This window comes from Haliotis asinina, chromosome 8 (assembly GCF_037392515.1).
Source record: "Haliotis asinina isolate JCU_RB_2024 chromosome 8, JCU_Hal_asi_v2, whole genome shotgun sequence".
Classification (NCBI taxonomy): Eukaryota; Metazoa; Mollusca; class Gastropoda; order Lepetellida; family Haliotidae; genus Haliotis; species Haliotis asinina.
In genome coordinates this window covers 31,900,942-31,928,245 of record NC_090287.1, presented here as the reverse complement: position 1 = coordinate 31,928,245, position 27,304 = coordinate 31,900,942, and the positions used below count along the sequence as shown (strand labels likewise).

General features: G+C 40.1%; 2 protein-coding genes across 2 annotated transcripts in view; both read left to right on the top strand.

Annotated features, from left to right (window-relative positions):
* Window positions 1-5,686, top strand: part of LOC137294829 (codanin-1-like) — a 40,797-nt gene extending 35,111 nt beyond the window's left edge. The window contains exons 27-28 of the mRNA XM_067825950.1: window positions 445-552; window positions 1,248-5,686. Coding sequence (XP_067682051.1) covers window positions 445-552; window positions 1,248-1,925 — 786 coding nt within the window. The 3' untranslated portion in view covers window positions 1,926-5,686. The remainder of the gene's footprint in view (window positions 1-444; window positions 553-1,247) is intronic.
* Window positions 5,687-7,764: 2,078 nt separating this feature from the next.
* On the top strand, window positions 7,765-25,493 carry LOC137294503 (circularly permutated Ras protein 1-like). The gene is made up of 16 exons (XM_067825535.1): window positions 7,765-7,889; window positions 11,511-11,612; window positions 12,011-12,196; window positions 13,427-13,609; window positions 15,388-15,619; window positions 16,063-16,360; window positions 16,886-17,103; window positions 18,077-18,155; window positions 18,638-18,841; window positions 19,217-19,403; window positions 20,000-20,245; window positions 20,821-20,937; window positions 21,641-21,736; window positions 22,291-22,382; window positions 22,669-22,792; window positions 23,698-25,493. Exons 2-16 carry the CDS (start codon window positions 11,511-11,513, stop codon window positions 23,857-23,859), a joined length of 2,526 nt encoding a protein of 841 aa, XP_067681636.1. The 5' UTR covers window positions 7,765-7,889; the 3' UTR covers window positions 23,860-25,493.
* Window positions 25,494-27,304: the final 1,811 nt, after the last annotated feature.

The following is a 27,304-nucleotide window of genomic DNA, read 5'->3' as shown; positions in this document are numbered from 1 at the left end:
GAAATAGCTGCCTGGCTGCCTGCATTCCTGTGGAGGGAGTCATTTCTTCAAGGATATGGGCAATGTATTCCTCTTACTGACAGTCTAGTAAAATATGTCACCACTCGTCACACTGCGCAATTTATTTTGTAAGCATTTGTTAAATATGCTAAAATTTGCATTGTAGGTTTCGTATGAAATCGCCGATGATACAAACCGTTTCCACAGGCTAGAAAATATCATATGTTTGTCAGCCTGGACTTGAAAAGAGCCAATATTCGACAGCCCTGCTCTTTAAATCAATCAATATTGGCATGCACAGCTGAGGACCAGAAGAACTGTAAATGTCTTGTGAATTCTATTGATAGGGATCCTTTAGCATGAACAAATGTGATCTTTGACTGATTTTAAGGCCTAGTGTGTTTAGTGTTTACTGTATAAAGTTGAATGTTTTATTTTTGTCAGCATGTCCGGACCTGCTACACACAGTTTGTCATCGCTCTCATGGAGGAGAAGATCATTGAGCCAGTCACTTTCAGGGATGCTTGCCATAGAGTCATCAAGATCTCACAGGTGACTGTTCATATCATACATTGGGAAGGAAAGGTTATGAAGTTGTCCTCTTTTCATTCATCTGATGGGGTAGACTAATGGTTATAACATTCACTTGTCATGCCGAAGACATGGGTTCGGTTCTCTACAAGGGTGCAATATGTGAAGCCAATTTTTGGTGTCTCATGATATTTCCAGAATTTTCTAAAAGTGGAGAAGGACCATACTCCCTCACTCACTTTTTGCAGAATTGTAAGAAACCTATGATGACCTTTGTTTGTTAAGTGTGGGGATCTCTCCTATCTGTGCCACAGGTTTTCCTTTACCCAAGCATGCTGAGCTGATATATGTCCAACTGATATACATTGCACGTTCTTTTGGGGCTGACAGCCAGCAGTCTAGTAGCACCTGTTCACAAACACAGCATTTCCAAGTCTGGAGACTTTGATAACTGTTATGTCTGGAGATGTCAGTAAACATCCCGAACTGATGTTTAATATTTCCCAATTCAAAATGTTGTAAGGCTGTTTGACTGATACGAGGGTCAGTGTAGAGGATGTTTCTTTTGTGCATTCCGTTGTGTTACAATGTTGTAAAATATCTGAATTTAAAATGTAATGGACAGAAAGAAGATCTAAAGTTTGAAGTAATTTGCATGCCAGGGATTTTTCTTACAAACCTTATTAACAGAATGCTGTCATCATGTTCTGTTTCAGTCAGTCAATCTGGACTTGGTGCCTCTAGGTCAGGTGGTTGGGGACATTTTTCAGCATTTCCACAACACACAAGCCATGACATCCTGCTTTTGTAAAACTCTGGAGCGGCTGTTTCACATCTCTGCTGAAGGTTCTCAGCTTGCAAGGACAATTCTACCCCTCCTGGACAAATATGTCCCATTGGAGGGCGTAGAGGATAAGAAGGATCCTGACAAAGAACCTCGGGACATTGAGAGAGGAGAAAATGATGTGTTGCTGGTCAGCAAACATGATGGTGTTCCTGGTGATTGTGTTCCTCATCTGGATCAGCCTGAACAAAGAAAGGACATGGGTGCAGATTGTGTCACAGATGCAGATCATGTATCAGATGCAGATCATGTCACAGATGCAGATCATGTCACAGATGTACACTGTGTGAAAGGTGCAGTAGAGTTGTTAGATAACATTAATCAGTGCGATGATGTGGAAGAAAGTGATTCCAACACAGGACATTGTGGAAATACAACAATGAAGCTCATACAATTGTCAGCAGGGAAGAGCCATGTTGAAGTGGTGAAAGTTGGAAAACAAGTTTCATCAGGGATCCCTGACTGTCAAGACGAAAACGCAAACAGAAATAAAGGTGTAAAGGGACAGAGCATACCTGATACAATCAGTCGCCATCGTGAAACATCTTAACACCATACTGCATTTAGAATACAAAACCTTACAGGAAAGGAATTATACAGTTACAATTGAATATATTTATTACACAGACTAATTATATTGCTGAGACCATTTCCTTATTTAATGTAGTTATTAACAGTTTTTATCAGATGTTCATAGTTTTAAGATATATTCAAGACTCTTCTCATATAGTAAGGTATGCCTGTATGCAGATTGTTCTGTTCATCAGTGCTCAATCACAGGTTGGGGTTGTCTAGTGGTTAAAGTGTTTGCTCATCGTGAAGACCAAGGTTCGATTTCCCACATGGATAGAATGTGTGAAACCCAATTCTGTTCCAGAAAGAATGATAACTAACAGATATATAGGATGCATGTACAACTAGTGTACAACAGTACATGAGACCTGTGTGATTTTAAGCGTGTATGTACAATAAACAGGCGATTATGACATGAAAGAAAATACTTGTACAAAAGCAGAAGTTACTCTCTTTCATCTAAGACCTGTGATGGTCCAGGGCAGAAGAGGTCTACAGCAACCCATGCTTGCCATAAAAGGCAATTCCGCTTTTCATAAGAGGCGACTGACAGGATTGGGTGGTCAAGCTCACTGGTGAAAGCCAGAAAAACCTCTATTTAAATCAAATGTCATCTTCTAAAATGCCAGTCAAGCATTTAGGTTTCACTGTGTTAAGTGAATACATAACTGACAAGTATCTTATGGCTTCTCATCTCTCGTTGACTCATTATGTTATATGCCCATAGAGGTTCTGTGTAGAGTAGGCTTCAGCAACCCAGGCTTGCCATAAAAAGCGACTTTGCTTGTCGTAAGAGGCGACTAATGGAATTTGATGGTCAAACTCGCAGACTTGGTTGACACACGTCATCGGTTGCTGATTGGGCAGATTAATGCTCACTGGATTATCTGGTCCAGACTCAATTCTTTACAGACTTCCACCATATAGCTGGAATATTGCTGAGTGCAACGTAAAACTAAATTCACTAACCCACGCTGCTCGCTCTTTCATAACATAATCCTGTTTGTTGTATATGTTACAGTCATTCATGAAATGACAAAGAGGGTCAACCATTTCATGCCATTTTGTGTGACAACAATCAATATACAGTCCTTTCATGAAATTTCATTTCATCTATATGTGGTGGACAGGGGTTTGTGAGGTGTGACTGCTCTGAACGTAACAATTGTCCAACAAACGTGTGAATGCTTCAAAGCCAAGTTGAAGCTCACCCTCAGTTGCAAAATGACTGAAAATTTTAATCATTTGATGAAATGAATGATTTCACAATCTGACATAAAATCACTGTCTTCATGTACACATCATTCACCTGATGAAAGGGCAAGAAAATGTTCAGATATGTTGTGTATACAATAAAGAAGTTGACATCCATAGCATTGTCCTATAATTGCTGACAGCAACTTAAACAAGCTTCCCATACTCATTACAATTCCATTACTGATGGGTTTTGTCTGGCGTGTATGGAAGTGAGGGAGCATTGTTTTGCAACTCTTTTTAGCAATATTCCATCTTCATCACATCACCCATTTTACCTTGTGTGGGAAATCAAACCTGGGTCTAAGTCACAACAAGCAAAAACTTTAACCACAGGACTACCCAATCGCCAGCACATAAAGTCAGCCATCTAACCCACTCAGCCACAAGTTGAACCACTTTCTATGAAGCATTATGTATTCATCATTTTGACCATGTTAACCTCCTGTTTTTTTAGTGTATGATTAATATTACATGTTAATAATAAAGTGCTACATTTATTGTATTGGTTTATGCAGTGATAACCATTCGTGATAAGCCTCACAATCTGTGTTGGTTTATTAATGGCAACTGCATCATGTGATGATCAATCTTGTCTCTCATACATCTTTGTTAGGCATATGAGAGTGTGGGTGGGTAGAATAAGTAGGGAAGAGAGAGAGAACATGAATTTCTCTAACAACGAATGAGCTATGATTAGTCTAGGTTTTTCTTTCACTGGTGAATGTGTGGAGTTGATGTCAAGTCTTTAACCATCAGCTTACAGGATTCAACACAAGGGTCACAATCTGTACCAGTAATTCTGAGGAGTTTTAAGTGGGTTATTCTGTATACTTGTGGACATTTGAGAGTTGAAAGTATCAAATATCATCCCAACACAGATATTACACTGATGGCAGTCTGTTTCTCTAGTGACTTGAGGGCGATGGTGTAGTTTGATTCCCCACATGGGTACAACATGTGAAGCCCATTGCTTTTATCTTTTGTCGTGGTATTGCTGGAGTATTGCTAAAAGCGGCATAAACCTAAACTCACCCATTCACTATGATGGTGTAATCTTATCCATATGCAAGGATGAACTGTGGATGATGTCACATTCTATGAAACAAGAATTGTGGTGTCACATGGCTTCAACTGGCCAAACAGCATTGAAAATTGTTAAAATGTTTATACCAACTTGAAAGTTATTGTACACTATTTTTCTTCCCATGTTTGCTCGAGTATCTTTATCAACACTGAGTAGTGGGTTAGCTTGAATGAGTTTGACTTAATAGGTTTGTATTCATATGTTGCAAAATTCATATGTATCTACAGTTGTATGTCAGTTCTATCTACCGCAGATCTTTCATAAGGTAACAGCAGCGAGGATCCTGCTTATTCTGCATTTTGTTGTTTTGTTTCATTCTTTTCTCCTACCTTTAAAAACAGTGAGGTAGCACAGTGGACGTGTCATTCTTTCCCAGACCTGACATTAGGTGTGTGATACCAAACAGCTAGAGCGTTAAAGGCCTCAAATCTGATTTTCATAAAGATGTCATCTTTCATAGTGATTCATTTCCAGATTTGAGGTCATTTTTGGTGATGATGTAATATTACAGAAAGTGGATTGGCAATTTCTGTCGGCATCATATGGTTTCTTAGTAATTTAATGGTATAAATCTCAAAATTGAACATGTGTCACTGTGGGATTCTTTCACTAGGAATGTGACACAGGCGAGAAAGCCCTTAAAGTGTCTGGCTCATTCCTTCGACTTATCTGTGTATATCTCTGCAAGAATTGGGACACTGGAGTAGCCTAGTGGTTAAAGAGTTTGCTCGTCATGCCGAAGACCCAGGTTTGATTCCTCACATATTGATATTCCTGGAATATTTCTTTGCTAAAAGCATTGTAAAAACATACTCACTCACTCTTGCAAGAATGATCATGCAATTAACTTTCCACCTTAGTAACGTGACATCTATTTCCTTGATGTTGTGCTTTCAGTGCTCACTTGATCCTTCGCTTCACTAGTGTACATTGTTTGCATTAATGAACATGTTATTGCTTTTGGGTTGTTTCACCTATGACAGATTATCAACTGGAATAGTCATAAAGATGAGGGTCAGTCATTTCTTTCACAAGTGTTGATCTCTGCAGAAATGAACATGCATTACTGTGGAATTTTCTCCACTGGTAAAGTGACACCTGAACCAGGAAGACTATACAGATTATCTCTGGCTGAACAAATGAAATAGTGCTTAAAATGGTTTAGTCATTGCCTGGGTTCACCAGTTTACCGTATATTACCGTGTATAAGCCGAATTTTGAGGATGAAAAAGCTGTCTGTAGAAGGAGGTCGGCTTATGTATGAGACACAATTTTCCCAGAAAACTTTTTCAGGTCGTCAGTGCCCTGTCAGGACAATCTTACAGGTTAACAGTACACCTGCCTGGAAGATTACAGCCACTTTGTTATAAATGATCAATAAAATACATACCGAAGTATACTGTTTTCATTATTTCAAATTATTTTGCTCATTGTCATTATAAAGTTCCGCACCTGGCTATTTACACACAATAATAATTTTAAAAGGTCTTAATCCTGTCCGGTCGCCATTTGCAAATTTCTACGAATCGAATCGATGCACAATCAGATTGCCTGGTGATAGAGCGTCTGTCCTGAGACCTGAAGGTCAGGTTCCATTCAGTGCGTGTGTCATACCAACAGGAAATAAGAAGGCATCTCTTTAGTTGTGTAGCTTTCCACTAAAACTTCCGGATTTGACTGATAGTTGTTTAATGCTCCAGCCAACAATATTCCAGCTACAAGGTGGCAGTCATCAGATAATCAGTCCTGGGCCAGAAAACAACAGTAATTCAGACCATGGGCATCGATCTTCGCTGTTGATGTTCTGACACCAGTCAACCATGGACTATGACCACTCCACCCGTTAGTCACAGGGGCTTGTATTGCTGAAAATATTTACGTCCTGGGTCCAACAAGCCTACACTAATATCCATACACATATAAAGAAGGACATATGTGTATGGATATCAGTGTAGGACGTATTATTTTCAGTAATACAAGTCACCTCTATCGACAAGTACGGCTTACTGAAGACAATTCTATCCGGTGTCTTCACGTTTCCGGGAGGTCGGACCACGTACAGTAGAAACAGCCACACACATATATACGCAATGATCTCAACGTTAGCCTCGTGCCGTTTAGCATTTAGAATCAGACGCGATGATGCCAGTCTCCCAACGGAGCTCCCAAAGCAGGCTGTAGTAATATTTTAGAATCTTAAATTCATCGGGCTATGATAATATGCAGAAGTCACGTTTTCTCTACCCCCTTACCACATGTGACTATGAAGGAGATCACAGAATGTTACCACTCTCTGAGATGTCAGTTTATTCTATATTTAATCTTTACTCCTCGCAAAGACTCGAGCGTCTGTGGTTAAAGGTACCCATTAATTTGCGTCTTGACATAGGTACAGTTTGCCATGCTCAGATCTGCTACCCCGGCAACCACCGTGATGTTGGAATATTAAGGCAGCACAAAGCAGCGTAAACATGTTTACGTTTACAGTGGGGCACGAGACTTATAGCGTCCTATGCGCCAGTTTGCTGCGCAATGTTAAAAAATTTATCAAGGGGAATCCCCTTCAGGTTTCCGCGAAGCCGCCGACAGGAACCATTGCGTGTCATGAGGATAAATGTGTGCCTAGACGGAAGAACGCTGCAAAGTATACTTGCGATCAAGGCCATTGTTCAGAATGACTTTATCCTGAATCGATATGTTTTTGAAAATATGTGGTTTGTCTGTGTGTGACTTGTTTTGGAGGTTCGTAGGGTAGGTGGTGGTTTAAGCCTTCGCTCGTCGGATCACGTTGAGGAGCCGAATTGGATTCCGTACATGGGTACAATGTCTGAAGCCGATACCTGGTTCCCAAGCTGTAATATTGTAGAAATATTACTAAAAGCAGCGTAAAACCTGACTCATTCACTCACTCTCTTTAGGGAGTAGTAGTACATTGATGAGGAGGGGAGGTAAGATCTGGTTAGCAATTACAGCTACCTTCACGACCACCCCCACCAAAATGCCCGACGTTTAGATAATATCAACAATACAAGTACATCTTATAACGTTATTATTTGATAAGAGGCGAACGACGTTATCAGGTGGCCAGGCTGGCTGACTTGGTTGACACATGCCTTCGTATCCCAACAACATAGATCGATGCTCATGATGTTGATCACTGGATTGTCTGATCCAGACCCGATAATTTACAGATCATCTACATATAGCTGGTGTATTGCAGAGCTCGGCGTTAAACAACAAACAAAACTTTTTTTTCAGAAAATAATGAAACTGAATTTTTTATGTCTCAACACATCATAGTCAATAATTTGTTGTACACTTTCAAATACTGAAACTGCACCTATTTCAACTAGCATCTACATATAGCTTTCACACACGCTGGCACGATTTGAACCGGATTCGATTCAGCTGAACACGTGGAGTTGTTATTGAATCTATTTATTGCAACTGATTCAGTCCAGCCAATCAAATCGCTAGGCTAAATATAACTAATGACGAGCAGTATTTATTTGCCACAGACAACACGAGTTAAACTATATCGCTGATCTGTCAAGCAAGAAGGGACGTTTGTGTTGGGAGAGAGATATCCTCAGAAACAAGGTATGCTGTATTAACAACTATACGCCTGTCAGTTAATAATTATTACACTGTCATATGCTACGACAATTGCTGATCGACCTAGCATAAAATGCCATATAGATCTATTTAGAAATTATTTATATCTGTTCAAAATCTATCGGTCGGTGTGTTAATCAGAAAGCATGGTTTGGAGTGGTGCAATGCCGTTTCATAATCGAAATCAGTAAATTACTATAGAAAGTGTTGTCATGTCTCATGACAGTAGATATTTATGAATGTAACCGAGAGCCGCTATATGCGGTCCTGAACAGTCGACGCGAACTGCATCCGCGCGAAAGGGCCGCATCGCGGCTCTCGGCTACGTTAAAGAATCTACTGTTGATTCCGGATAATTTTTTTGACCTGATTTTACAGTTACCATCTATTTGGCCCACCAATCATACACTATCCGGCAGTGTCACCTCACGTTTGTCATGTGCCTAGAGAAGAAAAATATTGGTCGCTATGGTATCTAGACTCCAGTCAACATGACACTCGACGAAACGGTTCCGGGTTGTTGTGAAATCGCGATGAATGTTTACGGTTGATACTATATATAGAATCTTATGCTATTTTGTTAATTTTTCATATACATAGGGGTAAACAATGTTAATAAATGGACGAATTTATGTATGAATCATGTCCATTTACTGATGCATTTCTGTTTTTAACTTGGCCTGTCATGGTTGTTGACTACACTAGGGCAGCTAATGAGCCATATATACCATAGTCCATCGTAAATAGGTGAGATATATAGAACTGTCAATTGACAGGCATTCCGAAATTGGGCGGGTCGCATACCATGGCATTGTATATCTGTGTATTTCACCCTGTTTAAGATGACGGAGTGGGAAGTATACAGCTGGGTGAATAGATTGTGTGTAGGATGAGGCACCTGCAACAGTCTAAAATATAACAGCATGGGAATTTGGAGTTAATAAGAAGCTAATAATGTAGGTGGTGTTGAATAAGATGGACATGCAGTTGATAGAGGCCTTGTGAAAAAGATTGTCAGTTAAAGGGACTAAGATGGTTAGTGGAGGAGGTTAAGATGGGTAGTTGATGGAGAATGCAAAGATGGGTAGATGGTCAAGGTTTAGATTGATTGTTGATGGAGGAGGTTAAGATTGGTAGCAGATGGAAGGGGTAAGATGGGTAGTTAATGGGGGAGGCTAAGATGGGTACATGTTGAAGGGGGCTAAGGTTGGTAGATTGTGGACTAGGGTAAGATGGGCTGTTGATGGAGGAGGCTAAGATGGGTAGATGATTGGGGAGGGTAAGATGGGTAGATTGTGGAGGAAGCTCAAAATGGGTAGATTGTGGAGGACTCAAAGGTGGATAGATGATGGAAAAGGGTAAGATGGGTAGATAGTGCAGGAGGGTAAGATGGATAGTTGGTGGAGGAAGCTAAGATGGGTAGATGGTGGAGGAGGCTGAGATGGGTAGATGGTGGTGGAGGCTTATATGGGTAGTTGGTGGAGGCTAAGCTGGGTAAATGGTGGAGGAGGGTAAGATGGTTAGATGGTAGAGGAGGGTAAGATGGGTAGTTGGTGGAGGCTAAGCTGAGTAGATGGTGGAGGAGGCTTAGATGGGTAGTTGGTGGAGCAGACTAAGCTGGGTAGATGGTGGAGGAGGCTAAGATGGGTAGATGGTGGAGGGGGCTATGATGGGTAGTTGGTACAGGAGGTTTAGACAGGTAGTTGGTGGAGGAGGCTTAGATGGGTAGATGATGAGGGGCTATGATGGGTAGATATGGGGGGAGGCTAAGATGGGTAGATGGTGGAGGAGGCTGAGATGGGTAGTTGGTGGAGGCTAAGCTGGGTAGATGGTGGAGGAAGCTAGGATGGGTAGATGGTGGAGGATGGTAAGATGGTTGTATGTGGAGAAGGATAAGATGGGTAGTTGATGGAGGAGGCTAAGATGGGTAGTTGATAGAGGCTAAGCAAGGTACATAGAGGAGGTTAAGATGGGTAGTTGATGGAGGAGGCCAAGATTGGAAGATGGTGGAGGAGGGTAAGATGGGTAGGTGGTGGGGAAAGCTGAGATGGATAGTTGGTAAAGGAGGGTAAGATGATTGTATGATAGGGGAGGATAAGATGGGTAGATGGTCTAGGAGGTGAAGATTGATAGCTGATATAGGAGGTTAAGATTGGTAGCAGATGGGAGGGGTAAGATGGGTAGCTTGTACAGGAGGTTTAGACAGGTAGTTGATGGCTAAGATATATAGATGGTGGAGGAGGCTTAGATGGGTAGATGGTGGAGGAAGCTAAGATGGGATCCCCGGAAGATGGTGGAGGAGGCTAAGATGGGTAGATGGTGCAGAAAGCTAAGATGGTTGGTTGAATGAGTGAGTAAGATGGGTAGGTGGTGGAGGAGGCTTAGATGGATAGTTGGTAGAGTATGGTAAGATTGTTATATGGTAGGGGAGAATAAGATAGACAGTTGATGGAGGCCTTGTGAAAAAGATTGTCAGTTAAAGGGACTAAGATGGTTAGTGGAGGAGGTTAAGATGGGTAGTTGATGGAGAATGCAAAGATGGGTAGATGTCTAGGAGGTGAAGATTGATAGTTGATGGAGGAGGTTAGATTGGTAGCAGATGGAAGGGGTAAGATGGGTAGTTGATGGAGGAGGCTAAGATGGGTACATGTTGAAGGGGGCTAAGATTGGTAGATTGTGGACTAGGGTAAGATGGGTTGTTGATGGAGGAGGCTAAGATGGATAGATGGTTGGGGAGGGTAAGATGGGTAGATGGTTGGGGAGTGTAAGATGGGTAGATTGTGGAGGAATCTAAAATGGGTAGATTGTGGAGGACTCTAAGATGGATAGATGATGGAAAAGGGTAAGATGGGTAGATAGTGCAGGAGGGTAAGATGGATAGTTGGTGGAGGAAGCTAAGATGGGTAGATGGTGGTGGAGGCTAAGATGGGTAGATGGAGGAGGAGGCTAAGATGGGTAGTTGGTGGAGCATGCTAAAATGGGTATTTGGTGGAGGAGGCTAAGATGGGTAGATGGTGGAGGAGGCGAAGATGGGTAGATGGTGGAGGAGGCTAAGATGGGTAGATGGTGGAGGAGGTTTAGACAGGTAGTTGGTGGAGGAGGTTTAGACAGGTAGTTGGTGGAGGAGGCTAAGATGGGTAGATGGTGGAGGAGGCTTAAATGGGTAGGTGGTGGAGGAGGCTTAGACACGTAGTTGGTGGAGGAGGCTAAGATGGGTAGATGGTGGAGGAGGCTTGGATGGTTAGTTGGTGGAGGAGGCTTAGATGGGTAGATGGTGGAGGAGGTTTAGATGGGTAGATGGTGGAGGAGGCTTAAATGGGTAGGTGGTGGAGGAGGCTTAGACACGTAGTTGGTGGAGGAAGTGGGCTTTTTGACAAGGAAGGCAAGATATACAGTGCTATATTTCTCATGTTTCAATGCATTGTAAGCAAATTTTGTAGTATTTTCTGAAGTTTTGTTTTCATTGTTTTTAGGATATTGGGTTCTATTTGGCCTGGGATTTCAGCCAGAGTTAAGGGTTCAGTAAGCCTTTGAAACAGTGTTTATTAGTATGTAATAAATGTTCATCTATAGAGTTTTTCTAATGCTGTCATTCAATATTTACAGATGGATTTTGGCAGCCATTTTGTGTATGTTGGTGAAGATGAAGAAGAAGTGATCAACTCTGATTCATCTTCAGAAGAAGAGGAGACAGAAGGAGATGCCAAGGTTAGACATTTTAGACAAAGTACAGATAAATACACAGAATTAAAAACTACATTTGCAACAGTTAACATGCAATTTTGTGATAGAGAGAAAGAAAAAGAAAAGAAAATGACATATTGATTCCTGCAAATGATACTGTGACACTGACCAAATATGAGGCTTTAGTTGATTGTTTCATAATATTAAGGTTATCTTTTATTTCATTGTTTTTTAGTTTTTGATCAGTTACAAAATGAACAAAAAACGTTTTTTCTGTTAAAACAACATGTACGCTTAAAAATAGTATGTGACAGTATCATGTTAGAGTTTGAATTAAATTCAAAATTCATAATATTTTTTTATACTACCTTATTTGATGGGTAATTTCTGTCACAAAGGCTAAACAAATTTTGATTTGTCAGGAATGTATGCTGGACATTCTGGACACTGCTGGACAGGAGGAGTACTCAGCAATGCGAAATGTTTACACACGGTCAGCTCAAGGCTTTATCATTGTGTATGACATCACGAACAGGGAGTCCTTCGATGAAGCAAATGCCATGTTTACCTTCCTGGAAAAATGCAAGCAGGGAGAAAAGTTTTATGCTGTAAGTTTATATATTTTTCAAAGAAATGTGTACAAATGCTGGAAATCATGATGTGTCTATATCGTGATAGTGAATAATCCCACTTGAAACTGATGAAGTTTTGATATCAAGTAACAGTGTAAATTTTGACAGTTTACAATTTTGAGGTCAACGATACGTATCATGATGCGAAAAAAAGTGTCAATATATTTATCATCCGATAAAGTTTCACGATGATTGATACTACGATATATTGTCACACCTCTACCCATGACCAAATTTACAAATGATCCTAGTAGATCCCCAGTCTGTCATAATAGTAGTAACAGTAATAATGTAGAACATTTATAACAAGCCTTTCCACGTTACATATCCTGCTCAAAGCCCACAAATATATTTACTGTCTGATTATGATGTCCATGGAGGCCTGATATTAAAGCTGACCTGCATTAACTAGAAGGTTAATTATCTTGTCACATGACTTATCCCATTTTCTGCTGGTTGAACAGATTCAATTTTAAACAAACTCACTTGCCTCATGTGAGATTATGTGTATCGCATGTGCTTTGCTGTGGGGCAGGACTGAAACTGTCAGGAGTTAGCTGCCAAACACGGTCACCCATCTAAGGATTCTCCACTCCCAGCTTTGCTTAATATGAGCTGTTTTGTCACCAGAGCTCTTTGCATGGGGCCACACACCACCATCATGATAACATCTTCATTCCTTTTGTAAACGAAATAATGATTTACCTACCATTTGTCATAATTTGGTACGGCTTTGGGGAAGATTGCCCCCACTCTAAAGTTATTAACAGCCCAAATAGATGCCCTGCTTTTGCAAACCCTGGTTCTGTCTTATATGGGGTTCAAATCCCCACATGGTTACAGTGTGTAAAGCTGAAGATCTCTGACACTTTTGTTGAGATGTTAAACTCAGTATTTCTCAGACTGTCATTTTGTAAACAGGGGTAAGTGGTCTGTGTACGCATTCGAAATACCTGCTTGTTTGACTGACAAGTGATTTTCGAAATGGACTACCAGATTCTCAAATTCATCTATCCAGTGGTTGGTTTAAAGTTTCAACATGTTGTTATAGTACAATATTTTTGTGTGTGTGTGTGTGTGTGTGGGGTGAGTTTTGATCAGGGAGGGCAAGTTTTACATCTGACCAACCCTGTGGTTTGGTTGAAATTTTTGGAAGTTCATACCTTGGTTTGTTTGATGTTTCTGTTGATTGCTTACATTACACAGGTTCTTTGTGGCAACAAATCTGATCTGGATGCCCAGCGAGTTGTTTCCACAGCAGAAGGTAACGACCTGGCCAGTCAGAAGAAAGTGCCCTTCCGGGAGACATCAGCCAAAACAGGGGACAATGTCAGGGAAGCTATTGACGAACTGCTCAGGACAATCCCTCGCCATGGAATTGAATATAAGGTAAGGAGTGGGTATTTATGATCAAAAGAGAAATCATATCTGATATTATCGTAAGTCAAATGAAATCTTATCTGGTAAACATTCAGCAGATGCCTTGTGATGAAGTCAGGATTAGGAGCCAAAAGATAACTTTTATCTCTTTTCAGATTCTGGAAATGTCAAAATTGAAAGTTTTAGAAAGCTGAAAATTGAAATGATTTGACAACCATCCTTAATAATTTCAGTTGATAATATGATCAGATTACAATTTGTTCACAAAGAGTTCATAGTGTTACGACACTAATTTTTCATTGACTTTTGAATATCGTAGCTCTACGAATGCATTGTGACTTGGAACTATTTGTGAATCTTTTTACTATGAGAGAAGATTGAAAGATATGTAAATCTGTGACTGAAAATGAATGATTAATTACATATTTCTACTATTATTGTTAATTCTTTAAAAAAATTAGCTTTGATTAAAAGCAAGCTCATGCTCAGAAATTAGTGTTTTTGGCCACATCATTCATTGTTCTGAGTGGTATGTCAGATATATTTCACAGCTTGGCAAATGTTATTTTGAATTTAGCCATTTACAGTAGAAAGGAATATCACAAGTAAGATAATAAATAGTGGACATTTAGTGACGATTTATTTGAAGAATGGTGGCTGCAGGTGAGACTTTAAACAAATCCAGGTATAACAATATTGAGTGACATAAAATCTCTGTTTAAATGGAAAAGCTAAATGTTTGGTGTTGCTTCTCTTTCAACATCCAAACAAAACTACAACCATTCTGAAACAATATAATTATGATGTATGATCCCCTTATGGCTTTACCAAGGACATAAGCAGCTTGAAATGTGAGTCCAAAAGTACAGTTATCCTCACCATAATGCAGGTTTGGGGCTCCATAGATGCCCACCATTATAAGACACTTTATACAGAAGATTGAATAATGGTTAATTAATATTGTATTTCTCTTGTGCATTGCTCTGCATATGATAGGTCTCTACATAAAATTGTCTCGCAGTTTAATTATACCACACTCCCCAAGCATCTTGGTATTGTTAGTGTGTTTGGGAGAATCTCTAGCAGGACTTCAGTTGTTTTTGCCTGATACAAATAAGTTTCTCATAATAGCAGAATTGGCCTTAAGGGGTAAGTCATGGTTCACTGAGCTGAATCAGTAAGATTTTATGATGAGCTGTGTCAATTAAGAAGAAATAATCAATGTGAACAGTTAATTCTTATTGTTTGAATTCCGATAAAATAGAAGTCGTTTTTGTTAAACAGATGAGTGGAATGTCACTTGGTTATATTTTTGTTTATATATTCAAATTTTGGCCTGCTGTTTTCTGATTTGTTGATAACAGAATGAGAAGGACTTATGTAATATTATTGCAAGAAACAATGTGAATTTTTATTATTGTTGCTGGCTTTGCCCTAGTTTGAACGTTTGAAGACCCAGGTTAGAACTGATCTTCAGTAACCCATGATTGTCATAAGAGAAGACTAACGGGATGGGATGATCAGGCTTGCTGACTTGACACATGTTGTCAAATACCTGTTGCGTAGTTCAGTGCTCATGCTGTTGAATACTGGCTTTTCTGGTCCAGAGTCAGTTATTTACTGACCACTGCCAATACAGCGGAAATATTGCTGACTGAAATCTAAACTCACTCACTTACTCACTCAGTTGTTTTTTTGGTTGAGGTTGGAGATTTGAAGTGCATAAACATATACAGATGGTGTAATAGGATAAATTGCTTCAATGTGATTCAACTTGAACATTGCAGCTGGCAACACTTGGTTCAGGTGGAGTGGGCAAGTCTTCGGTCACCTTGCGTCTCGTGCAAGACACGTTTGTTGAAAACTATGACCCCACCATTGAAGATTCCTACAGGAAGATGATCAATGTGACAGGCCTTCCTAAGATGGAGGCGAAACAAAAGAAAATGAGGTTTTCAGCATCTGCTCAAGCTCAGGCGTCTGATGGACTGCAACAACAGAGTGCTACCTCATATGGTGGTATGTTAATTACCTCCATGTTTCTGAACGTATGATACTTGTGTTGATTATGAAAGTTCGGATAACAATATAAAAGAAATTGTGAAAATGGCAGCAAATGGTTATGGCAGTCACAATTAATGGAAACTCGTACCCTAAAAAAATATATTGTCAATGTTCATTGTTGTAGTCCATGTTTTAAATTGTAACTAATATTTTCACAGCTTTAAGATGTAGATGTGTATGTATTTATCTATTTGTTGTAGGAAATAATGTTGTAATTCTAAAATGTGTATATTAAAAAGTGAGTGTACATGTGACCGAGTGTTTGAAATGGACTTGTAGTGTCCCCTGCCATGATATTGCCAAAAAAGGGCGAAACATGAACCCACTGTAAACCAACCAACCAACTAACCAGCCAGGTAAAACCATGATAAAGTTCATCTGAAGTTATTTCCCCTTAGCCAAGAAGAAGGGCGGTGTCATGTCCAGCTTGAAGAGAGTGTTCAGTGGAAGAAGGCGAGCCCAGGCAGCACCCAATATTGCTTCACCTCCACCGCCACCTCCACCACTGGCAGCAGCGAGTAGGACACCATTGAAGACAAAGAAGATTGATGGCAACGTCGTTCACATTCCCCTTGGTACACTGGCAGATGACCCACAGCTTGTGACCGGGGATCCAGTTCGATGCAGCAGATGTGATGCTGTTCTGTGCCAAACGTCAGTCCTTGTAGAAGATGGAGATACACGACAGTGGACATGGTCAGTATTGAAGAACGTCTTCATTTACACCTTTCTCAACAGTCGGTAAAATTGATAAGGGATCTTTCATAAATTATGGATAGGATGATGATGATGATGATTTTTATGGAGTAGCATGTAGAATGTGACCCCCCAATCCCCCTAAAATTTATGTACAAAATCAATGACACTCCCTCCCCCTTGCCATTATTGTTAAGCATAGTTTTTATATATTATAATGTACAATATTGGTGACTCCCATACCCCCTCCCTTCCTTAAAATCATCATCATCATCATCATCATCATCATCATCATCATCATCATTGTTTATGGTGCACTGAGAGTGGTTCGGTTTATTGGTTTGATATTAAAGAAATTATTTTCAGTAAGACTTTTCCCAAGTGTGGTTATTCTTTGTTTCTTCAGGGGCTGATTTACATTTCACATTACTGCTGACTGTATAATATGCCATGTTCCTATAACATTATTTATATTGAGAATTACATGAGATGTGACATCACATTGAGTTATATTCTACCTTTCAGTGAGTACTGTGGGAAAGTGAACAAAAATCTAGAAGTGACAGGAGAGGAGATACCAAAAGAGTTGATGTTTGACTACATGTTGAGTCCAGCAACAGAAAAAGAAGAAGAGGAGGAGGACAAGGAGGAGGTTGTCCAGAAGGTCACACCAGGAATTATTGTGTACTGCATGGACATCAGTGGCTCAATGGACTCCAGAGCAGCTGTCCCAGAACTACAAGGTGAGATACCCACAACTTCCAGACAGAGTTCTTTACTCATTGTCCACTAGGTTTTGAAGATGGAGGTACATCAGACCTTGTCCATCAGAGCTTTCAACTGGTTTTACAAATAGTGTCAGGCTCTCGTCCATCAGAGCTTTCAACTAGTTTTACAAATAATGTCAGGCTCTCATCCATCAGAGCTTTCAACTGGTTTTACAAATAATGTCAGGCTCTTGTCCATCAGAGCTTTCAACTGCTTTTACAAATAATGTCAGGCTCTCGTCCATCAGAGCTTTCAACTGGTTTTACAAATAATGTCAGGCTCTCGTCCATCAGAATTTGCAACTGATGTAAGATCAGACCTTGTCCATCAGGACTTGCAGCTGGTGGTAAGATCACACCTTCTCCATCAGAACTTGCAGCTGGTGGTAGATCACACTTTCTCCATCAGGACTTGCAGCTGGTGGTAGATCACACCTTCTCCATCAGGACTTGCAGCTGGTGGTAGATCACACCTTCTCCATCAGAATTTGCAACTGATGTAAGATCAGACCTTGTCCATCAGGACTTGTACTGGTGGTAGATCACACCTTCTCCATGAGAACTTGCAGCTGGTGGTAGATCACACCTTCTCCATCAGGACTTGCAGCTGGTGGTGCATCACACCTTCTCCATCAGGACTTGCAGCTGGTGGTAGATCACACCTTCTCCATCAGAACTAGCAGCTGTTTGGTAGTTCAGACCTTTTCCATCAGAACCTGCAGCTGGTGTTAGATCAGCCCTTGACCATCAGTGCTTCCTATGCAGTTACATCAACCTTTGACCATAAGAGCTCTCTTGTTATTTTACTCTGTATTCTCACTTATGTTTTCCTCAGTATGTGTGTTCCTTTGTGCATGTGGTGCTCTCAACACATGTTTATCTGTTTACATATTTCCGTACATGTACCTTTTGTAACTGAGCAGTAATGATACACGATTCATATTAATAGCGGCATGGAAGCAGGCAAGAAGTGGAGAGGAGCTGGAGGCAAAATCACGACTAGAGTGCATCAAGGAGGCTGTGATGAGGTATTTCGTGACAGTGAAACAACAATTTTGGATTTTTATATAGATATGGTATTTCATCATGGAGTAACCAGGGTATATTTTTGATGTTGTGTCGGATAGAATGCGATCTGACAATGTTAGTGTCTTGCTATCTGTGAACGAAAATGTCAAATTGTGCCAAATATATTTTAAACGGACCTCAAAACTGTAACACCTATGTACAGATAACACACAAAAAAGTACTGAAACACTATGAAAACATGTATTCGCATTAACTGAAATTTGGAAAAGATGCATGTTTTGTGCATTCTGAATTAGAACCCACACATTGACATTGTTGTCATAAGAGGCTGAATATTCAGAACAGCTTAATTATATTTTGTGGCCATTATGCCAGACATTAAACAGAAATGTGCATATGCATTTTTTTCAGTTTACAAGCATCACCATTTTGATTGAAGCAAGAAACATCTTGTGAATATTTTAATTCCTTTTTGTTACAGACAAGTAGAGTTGCTGAAACAAGAACAACCCGAAAAGCAGGTGATGTTGGTCCTCTTTGACTCAGAGATTGAGATTGTAGGCGACGGGACTGGACGCAGCCACAAGGTCACTGGAGTTGACATGAACAACTTTGATGCCCTCATCAAGGAGGGACAAAAGCAAGCCAAGAAGAATGACATCAAACCTCTGCGACTTTCTCATGAGTAAGTGTTGGTCTCTGCAACCATTTTAGTATGTGTGAATAGTAGGGACAAAACCCTTTCCACATCCTACATGCAGAGTTGATGTATCTTTGACTGTATCTGGAGGATAAGTTTGTTTAGACAGTTTTGAAGCTGTACAATGTTGTTTGTACACAAATTGAGTTTGGAGCAGACAGTTCAGTGAATCAGTCACTATACTGTACAATTACATAGCAATCAAATATATGTTTTTCAAGACTTACGATAATTGATTGTTAGATGGTGTTACAAAATGTGCATAATTGAAAATGGATTGTGGATAATTTTTTGCAAGATAAGACTGATGATTGGAAAAGCATGTGACTTGATTTAACATGGAATTCATACATTTGCCAGCAATTTGATGGAGAAGGTGGCAGATCTGCACACACGAGGCTGCACAGCTCTTGGCCCTGCGCTAGCAATATGTGCTGGGTTTGTGAGCGATGTGCCTTCGTCTGAGATTGTGCTATGTACTGATGGGGCGCCAAACTCTGGAATCGGTTCTTCGACTGGCAATACCCGTGATTCATTCTATACAAGGGTAAGCTGTGAATAACTTGTGGTAATTATTGGTAGTGGACCAGATTTCTCATCTCTTTTAATGTGTTTTTAGTTTTTGTGAAGAGTGGGAGTGAGTTTAGCAATACTCCATCACTATCACAGTGGAGGGACACTAGAAATGGTCTTCACATATTTTACCCTTGTTGGGATCGGACATGGGTCGTCGATGTGACGAGTGAACTCTTTAACCACTATAGGTTACTCCATTGCTCCTGTTTATGAAGATCTTTTCTCAAAATCATAGCAGATCACCTCACCAGGAATTTTTTTTATTAGTGTTAGTGGAAGAGATTATGGTGCATGATCAAAATTTCTTGTTTGTTAGCAGGTATACTGTATTTTCCATAATAAGCAAAGTAGTAGTATTGATTCGTCAGTGACTCATTTGTCACTTTTTGCATACTTTGAAGAGAAATGTAATGCTTTAATTTGGATCCACACTTCTAATACAGAATAATCATGTTTCATCATTCAGATTTTAATGTGAGGGAAGTGTGAACATAAATAATTATAACAACACAATTTAGCTCCCACCTGCTGTAGTTTAACTATTGTAAATTTTCTTTGTAATTCCAGATCGGTGCATATGCTCGTTCAAAGAACATTGTCATCAACATCATGGCTGTGGAGGGAGAGTCTGTCGGGATGCAGTATGTCAGTGCATGTGCACTGGCTTCAGGCGGCACCATCAATGTCCTCAACCCTTTGGAGATTGTGAGGCAGCTGCGAGTGATCTGGCAGAACAAGGTTGTGGCTTCATCAGTTCATGTCACTTTCTTGCTGCATCCATCGCTTGTGTTTGTTGAAGAAGGATATCCAAAGGTAAGGGAGATCTGTCATGGTGTCTACTTCTGCAATTATGTTCCTCTTAGCATGTGATCCTCTATACATGTTTTCCTTTGTCATTGTGTTCCTGTGACTGTGTTCCTCTGTAAATGTCTTTCTTTGTATTTGTTCCTCTGTACATGTGTTCCTCTGTACATGCGTTCCACTACACGTGTTCCTCTGTACAAATGCTCCTCTGTAAATGGCTTTCGTTAAGGTGACAAATGGTATCGCGTGTTCAGGCTCGCTGACTTGGTTGACACATGTCAACGGTTCCCAATTACAGAGATCGATGCTCATGTTTTTGATCACTGGATTGTCTTGATTATTTACAGACTGCTGCCATATAGCTTGAATATTGCTGAGTATGGCATAAAACTCAACTCACTCACTCACTTTCTTTACAGGTGTTCCTCTTTACATGCGTTTCTCAGTATATGTGTTCCTCTATGCATGTTTTCCTCTGTACAGGTGTTCCTCTTTAAATGCGTTCATCTGTATATGTGTTCCTGTATATGTATTATTCACACACTGCATTCTGAAACATTATCATCCCTCTTGTTCTGTTTCAGGACTGCAGTAGGTTGGTGAAGGAGGTGGGAAATGCCCTGAAGGACTCTGACCTCACTTTCAACTTCAAGCTCAAAGATCCGGGCAATATTCCAGATGTTGAGGAACTGCCTTTCCAGGTACTGTTTAATTCAGAGTGGGGATTCCAAAGCAATAACCCTGAGATGCTGTTTTGACAAAAGACGTACATGACTGTATGTTATAAAAACCCAGCCAGACAACAGTGCTTGTAACTTCAAAATGTTACCATGTCAAAGCAGAAAGTCTGAAACGCTGTTTTGAGAACAGATGAACAACATTGCATCAAATAAGCCCCAAACCCAGCCAGACAACAGGGCTGGTAACTTTAAAATGTTACCTGCTCAAAGCAGAAACCCTGAGACGCTGTTTTGACTAAAGATGCACACCATTGTATAAAATAAGCCCCAAACCCAGCCAGACAACAGGAGTGAATCATTAACTTCAAAATGTAACTTACCAGCTCAAAGCAGAAACCCTGAGACGCTATTTTGACTAAAGACATACAACATTGTATGAAATTAGCCTCAAACCCAGCTAGACAACAGGGCTGGTAACTTCAAAATATTACCAGCTCAAAAGGCATTGCCCGAAGACCAGGGTTTGATTCCCAACATGGGCACTAAATGTGAAGCCCATTTCTGGTGTCCCCAGCAGTGATATTGCTGGAATATTTCTAAAAGCGGCATAAATACCGTACCCAGTCATTCACTCTGACTTTCACCCTTGAAGTAGAACTCTGCAGATCCTGCTAATAACTTGGACCTAATGAGCTGTTTTTTTTAACGCTTTCCTCTGATGTAGGTTCAGATCACCTACACCCGCAAGAATGGTATGAAGTGTCTCCGGGTCATGTGCAAGAGTCACAAGCTCACCAAGGACAGAAAAGTGATGGAAGAGGTAAGGACCTTTCAAGCATAATCTATGGAGGAAATCAGCATATGATTATATTACAGAGTTATGTCCCTTGCACTGTTTTCCTGTACATAATGTGTGTAAAAGGGAATAAGTTTTTTTAACAACTATTTGCATTTGAGAACTTCACACACTGATTTAGTTCACTTGCTTGCCCACTCCACTCAGCTCCACTCAGCTCCGCTCATCCCATCCTTTGCCCTGCCCTGCCCTGCCCTAGTAGAATCAGGTTAGCTATTCTCGAAATGTAACCCTACGAACTTTCTTAAACCCATTCTTAACACATAGACTACAATGAAAGTTAAGAATTCTTAGGGCTACGAATGTTTCGAGAATAAGGGCCCAGGTAATTTGAACACAAACAGATTGATATTTGCTTGGGAGGCCAGAGACATGCGACAGTGCTATAATATTGTCTGAATACACCTTCCTGTCACATACCTGGTCGCACGATTCCAGTTACTTGGTCCTAATCAAGAGCCATAATTCACAACTGAAAGCCTTTTTAAAAAGATTGTGTTTCATGTTTGTGTTGTCAGAACATCAATGTGGCCGTTGTTGGATTAGCCACGATGCAGAAGACAGCCGAGATGACAAAGAACAGAGCTCCACTACAAGCCAGGGCACAGTTGTAAGTAGCTATATTAAGTGAGTGAGTGAAGTTTGTTTTACGATGCACTCAGCAATTTTCCAGCTATATGGCAGCTGTCTGATGATAATCAACAGACAATCCAGTGGTCAACATTTATCTACACAATTGGGTGATGATGACCTGTGGCAACTACCCAATCCTCTAAGTTGCTTTATGACAAGCATGGGTTTCTAACCATTTTCCTACATTTTTCCAAATTTTCAATACACACACGTACCAGGTATATATATACATGCTTGCTCATTATTGCATAAATTTCATCCAGACTGGCAGCCAAGAATATGCTGAAAAGAGGTGCTAAGACTGTGGAGCAACGTGAAGAGCGATTTGCTTTCCTGAACGAATGTGAAGAATTTGAAAGTGACATTAGCTGCAATTTGCGTGAGTGGGTAAGTAATCAAGTGTATTGAATAATTATTTGGGGACAAGATTCTATTAATGCACTGTCATCCAAATGGACAGGTGTGAGGAAGGTGAAGGCCATCAGATTGAAACAGGGCTGACTTGGAATTTAGATTGTTTGATTTGTTGTTTTACGTCACACACAGTAATATTTCATCTATGTTTTGTTGGTCTGTAAATAACTGCGTCTACACCAAACAATCCGGTGATCGATAGCATGGGCATTGATCTTCACAACTTGGATACAGTGACATGATTGCGTCAATCAAGTCAGCGAGCCTGACCACCCAATTCCAATTGTCACATGATGCAACAAGCATTAGTTGCTGAAGACAATTCTGACCCAGATCTGATATTTAGGATAATGGCGAAACGTTTTTTAAATCCTTGAACTTAAATATCATAAATATGTTTTTGTTACCTCACTTACTTTTTTGATGACTGGAGACTTCAGTTAATCAAAGATCTACAGCACTTCAGTACTGAAATACTGGAATATTTGTCTCCTGTGTATGAATATTCAGTCTGGAGTTCATCTGGTATCAGTAGCTTCTGTATGAGTAAAAATTACAATGACATAATACAAAACAGCTAGTATCATTTATGAAAGGGACACAATATTTCCTAACATACTATTTTAGAAAGACTTTCTTAAAAAATATTGCATCAGAGAATTTGAAAAACACTGAAAGTTTGTTTTATGTTTTGTGAATATAGTTTGGTAACTGAAGTATCAGAGAAATTGAGAATTTGATTGTGTTATGTGAGTGTAGTTTGGTGTTAATACTAGTTTGATGGTTTAAGACATATTGGACACTTTTGTTTGTAGCATGACTCAACTCACTCTGTCACTGCAAAGATATGGAAACTCATTGCACGTATATTTTTACAGCAATTAGGTGAAGCAACTGACATGTCCCACAGAATTGCTCACAAGTCACGCCAGGCCAACTTGGACCGGTTCCATGGAGCAAAGAAGAAAATGGCTGCAGTCCAGAAGCGCCAAGTCAGCAATAGTAAAGCTTATGATGCGTATCGGAATTATAAGTGTTAAAATTCATCTCATGCAGCCAGATGTGTAGAGGAACAAAAACTATGTATTGTTATTTTTTTAGAACTTGTAGATATGTCAAAGTCAGCTTGATGGAAAGGATCCTTCTACATTTGCTGCAACTGTTGTCTGTTCAGATGTCTGTCAACTCTTGTCTGTCAGCTGTTGTCTCTCAACTGTTGTCCGTCAACTGTTCAGATGTTGTTGTGTTCACAATCTACAGTATTCTCTCATCATAAGCCAACAGACAGGTCATATGCATCACAAATACATGATACAATGTATCTATTATGATATATGTGTCCATGTTCTATCAACAATGTTCACAGATCGCAAGCCAATAGACAGACCATATACGTCACAATTGCATGATGCAATGTAAGCGTTCATGTTCAAACTGCAATATTCACTCATTGTAAGCCAACAGACAGACCAATTACATGATGCAATATAGGTGTTAAGATATATCTGTCCGCAGTCTATGATATGCACTCATCGCAAGCCACCGGACAGGACATATTCATCACAGGTATGTGATGCAGAATGTGTATGTTAAGATATATCTGCCCATGTTCAATCTTTCTGTCTGTGGCAGCCAGTTGACAGGCCATGTGATATGTGCATCACAATTATGGGATGTGGTGTAGGTGTTCAGATGTATCTTTCCGTGGTCAATTTACAAGAATTCACTCATAGTAAGCCAAGAGACATGCCATGTTGTGATATAAATATGTCCCCTGTAGTTGCTGTCAAGACCAGTGTACGGTATGATGGCACCTCTTGTATTTGCTGGATATTACGGCATGGACGGGTCCAAATTTTCTACATGGGTACCTCGGCCCTATTACCCTACCTGGATAATTCCTGACATCAAAATTAATGGCAATGTACTCCTCAGCTTGGAGGCTGAAATTTCGAGTTTTTCAATATCTTTACTATGTAATATATTCAGATGAGGTGACTGTATCTACATCTAAATCATCAAGGACTATACAACCTTTTTTTCAAGAAAGAATAACATATTACATTGTTTAATCTATTAGTCACATGATCAAAACAGGTTCAGGTATTGTGATGGGTACCAGGATCCAACTCATTACCACTCATCCCACATGTCCGGTAACCCGTTCCAGCCATATTTACTGATGTATTTATGGTTTTTAAGTTTGTCTAGTTCAGACAAGATAGTGTGATGAAAGTTATTTCTGTTGATGGATTTTGTAAAATTAAACTGTTTATGTGAGATATATGTTTGCAAATGTATTCATTACTGTTTACGTGTTCCTTTTTTGAAATTCTGTTATTCGCCATTTCAGGAATGTTTTTCATGTCGCATACTTATCCCTTAGTGAGCTCTTGCTTTCATGTCTGTTTGAGGAGGATATTGAATGTGATAGTTGTTTTTATACAATGGATTTTTAAAAACTTTGTTTGAATATGTACATGCTGTTTCATCACTTTTGTTTGTTAAATCATTTTGCTCATCTTTATGTCATTGTAAGGTGTACTTTTTTTAATATATTGTGCATTTATGTTGTATCTCAATAGTGACTCAATGCTTTGGGCATATCACAAGTCCCTGTTTCCTATGTAATGTGAAATTGGACACAAATAAAAAAAGACTTTTTCAAGACTTGCGCGGTGACTTCTTATTGACTGATATTCTACTATATAACTTTATTAATATATTTTAAGTTGGTGAGTCAAAAATTAAGCATACAATATCATGTTACAACTTATTTAGCATGCACTCAGTAACACACCTGCTACATGGCAGTGGTCTGTAATTAATCGAGACTGGACCAGACAAATCCAGTGATCAATAACATGACTATTTCCAACCTATTGCTATACGATGACATGTTGACAGAGAAAGTCTCTAGTTGTTCTGGCAATATGGTAAGGTTTCCATGACGACCACAATGTGGCACGACAAAGGGTCTCATCGCTTGATCAGTATAGGGGGCAGATGTTACACCATTTCCTCTACCAGTACCAATATTCTGGCCTAGTTTGTGACTGAGTCCAATAGCACCCAGCACCATTATGCTCGGACATCCCCACGAGTCTTTCCAGGACACAATCGTCTGTAGAATGCTCCCCGCGTCGTCGCTACATTCTTACTCTGCCATCAGCAGTCAGGATGCAGTACCAGCTGTCGTCCGAGAAGACTACAGCTGGCCACTCCTGGTGACGCCTATTTCCATGACATGGCCCTCTGGAGACGAGCTCGACAATGTCAAACAATGAGGATCGGACCCCGGTAAAGCCTGCGACAACTGACGTTTCTCTGCCTCAAACGCGCTGTGATTGGTCTCTGGTGATTGTTAATGGTTGTCCGTGCAGATTCCACAGCCCTAGCGAAACGATTTTTCAGATGATGACGGGCAATCTGCTGGTTTTGCCTCAACGTTGTCACAGGTGGCCTTCCACTGCGAGGACGGTCGGCTGTGCTTCCAGTGTCTACGACTCATAGCTGCAGGCTGTATGTTGTTCGAACAAGAACAGAAAAATGATTTGCAACATGTCTTGCAATCTGACCAGCTTGGCCCCTCTGTTCCCTTGGCATGTCGCTACTGTCGAACAGTGATTGATTCAGTGCATGTTCGTTGGTTCCTCTTACAGGGATGACATCTCGGAATGCACGTGCATTGTCATTTTCATGAATACGCAGTTGGGATAAGATATCATGTTCCAGCCAAGTCCTTGACCACCCGATCCCGTAAGTTGCCATTGAAATTAGCATCTATTCCTGAACATCAATTCTAACCCAGATCTTCACGGGTCCACAAAGCGTTTGGAAGCGTTGCAAAGGCCTGGAATATTGTAGCCCAAAACCATTGCCTGTAAAATAAGAGCCATATATCGTTCTTTGTCGTGTTCTTTTTTAAAACGGCATGAAATGCCATAAAAAATTGGAATATTTTTGTTAAGGTCTTGATCTGCATTACAGACCTAGGTTCCCAGACTGGCCGTGACGATGACCGCGTACTTATCATTATAAGAAAACCCAGGATGGCAATTATAAGGGATGATTACTTTTTTAAAAGTATCAAAACAGAACGCTGTAATTAAGCTATCCAAAGATATCAGTGGACATCACTGTTAGGGAGGCGTCCAAAACGTCTTAACTCAGTTTTCATTGTGGATGACTACATTCAATACTGTCACTGTCTGGGGCGTCTTCAAAGCATTGATATGTTGACATTATCTCTCTTTTCTGCTTGACCTGATGAAGTGATAACATTAATCTGCCTTTTAAGGGTGTAAATGTAACAGGGATAAATCAAACATTTTCATATTTTTTTTATTTGTACCAATCGAATGTTATAGTATATAGGTGTATAGGGTTGTTCAACAGACTAACGCTTCTTTGCAACAACAATTATAATTAGTTGTGTGTATATCTTCATCTCAGATATAATGCGTTCGTGGTTCAGTCAGGTTA

Bases quoted from the DNA above. Each gene is read 5' to 3' on its own strand.
- LOC137294503 (XM_067825535.1), top strand. From the start codon at position 11,511: ATGGATTTTGGCAGCCATTTTGTGTATGTTGGTGAAGATGAAGAAGAA. The intron at 17,104-18,076 runs GTGAGATACCCA...TCATATTAATAG, and splicing joins AGCTGTCCCAGAACTACAAG to CGGCATGGAAGCAGGCAAGA. The intron at 22,793-23,697 runs GTAAGTAATCAA...ATATTTTTACAG, and splicing joins GCTGCAATTTGCGTGAGTGG to CAATTAGGTGAAGCAACTGA.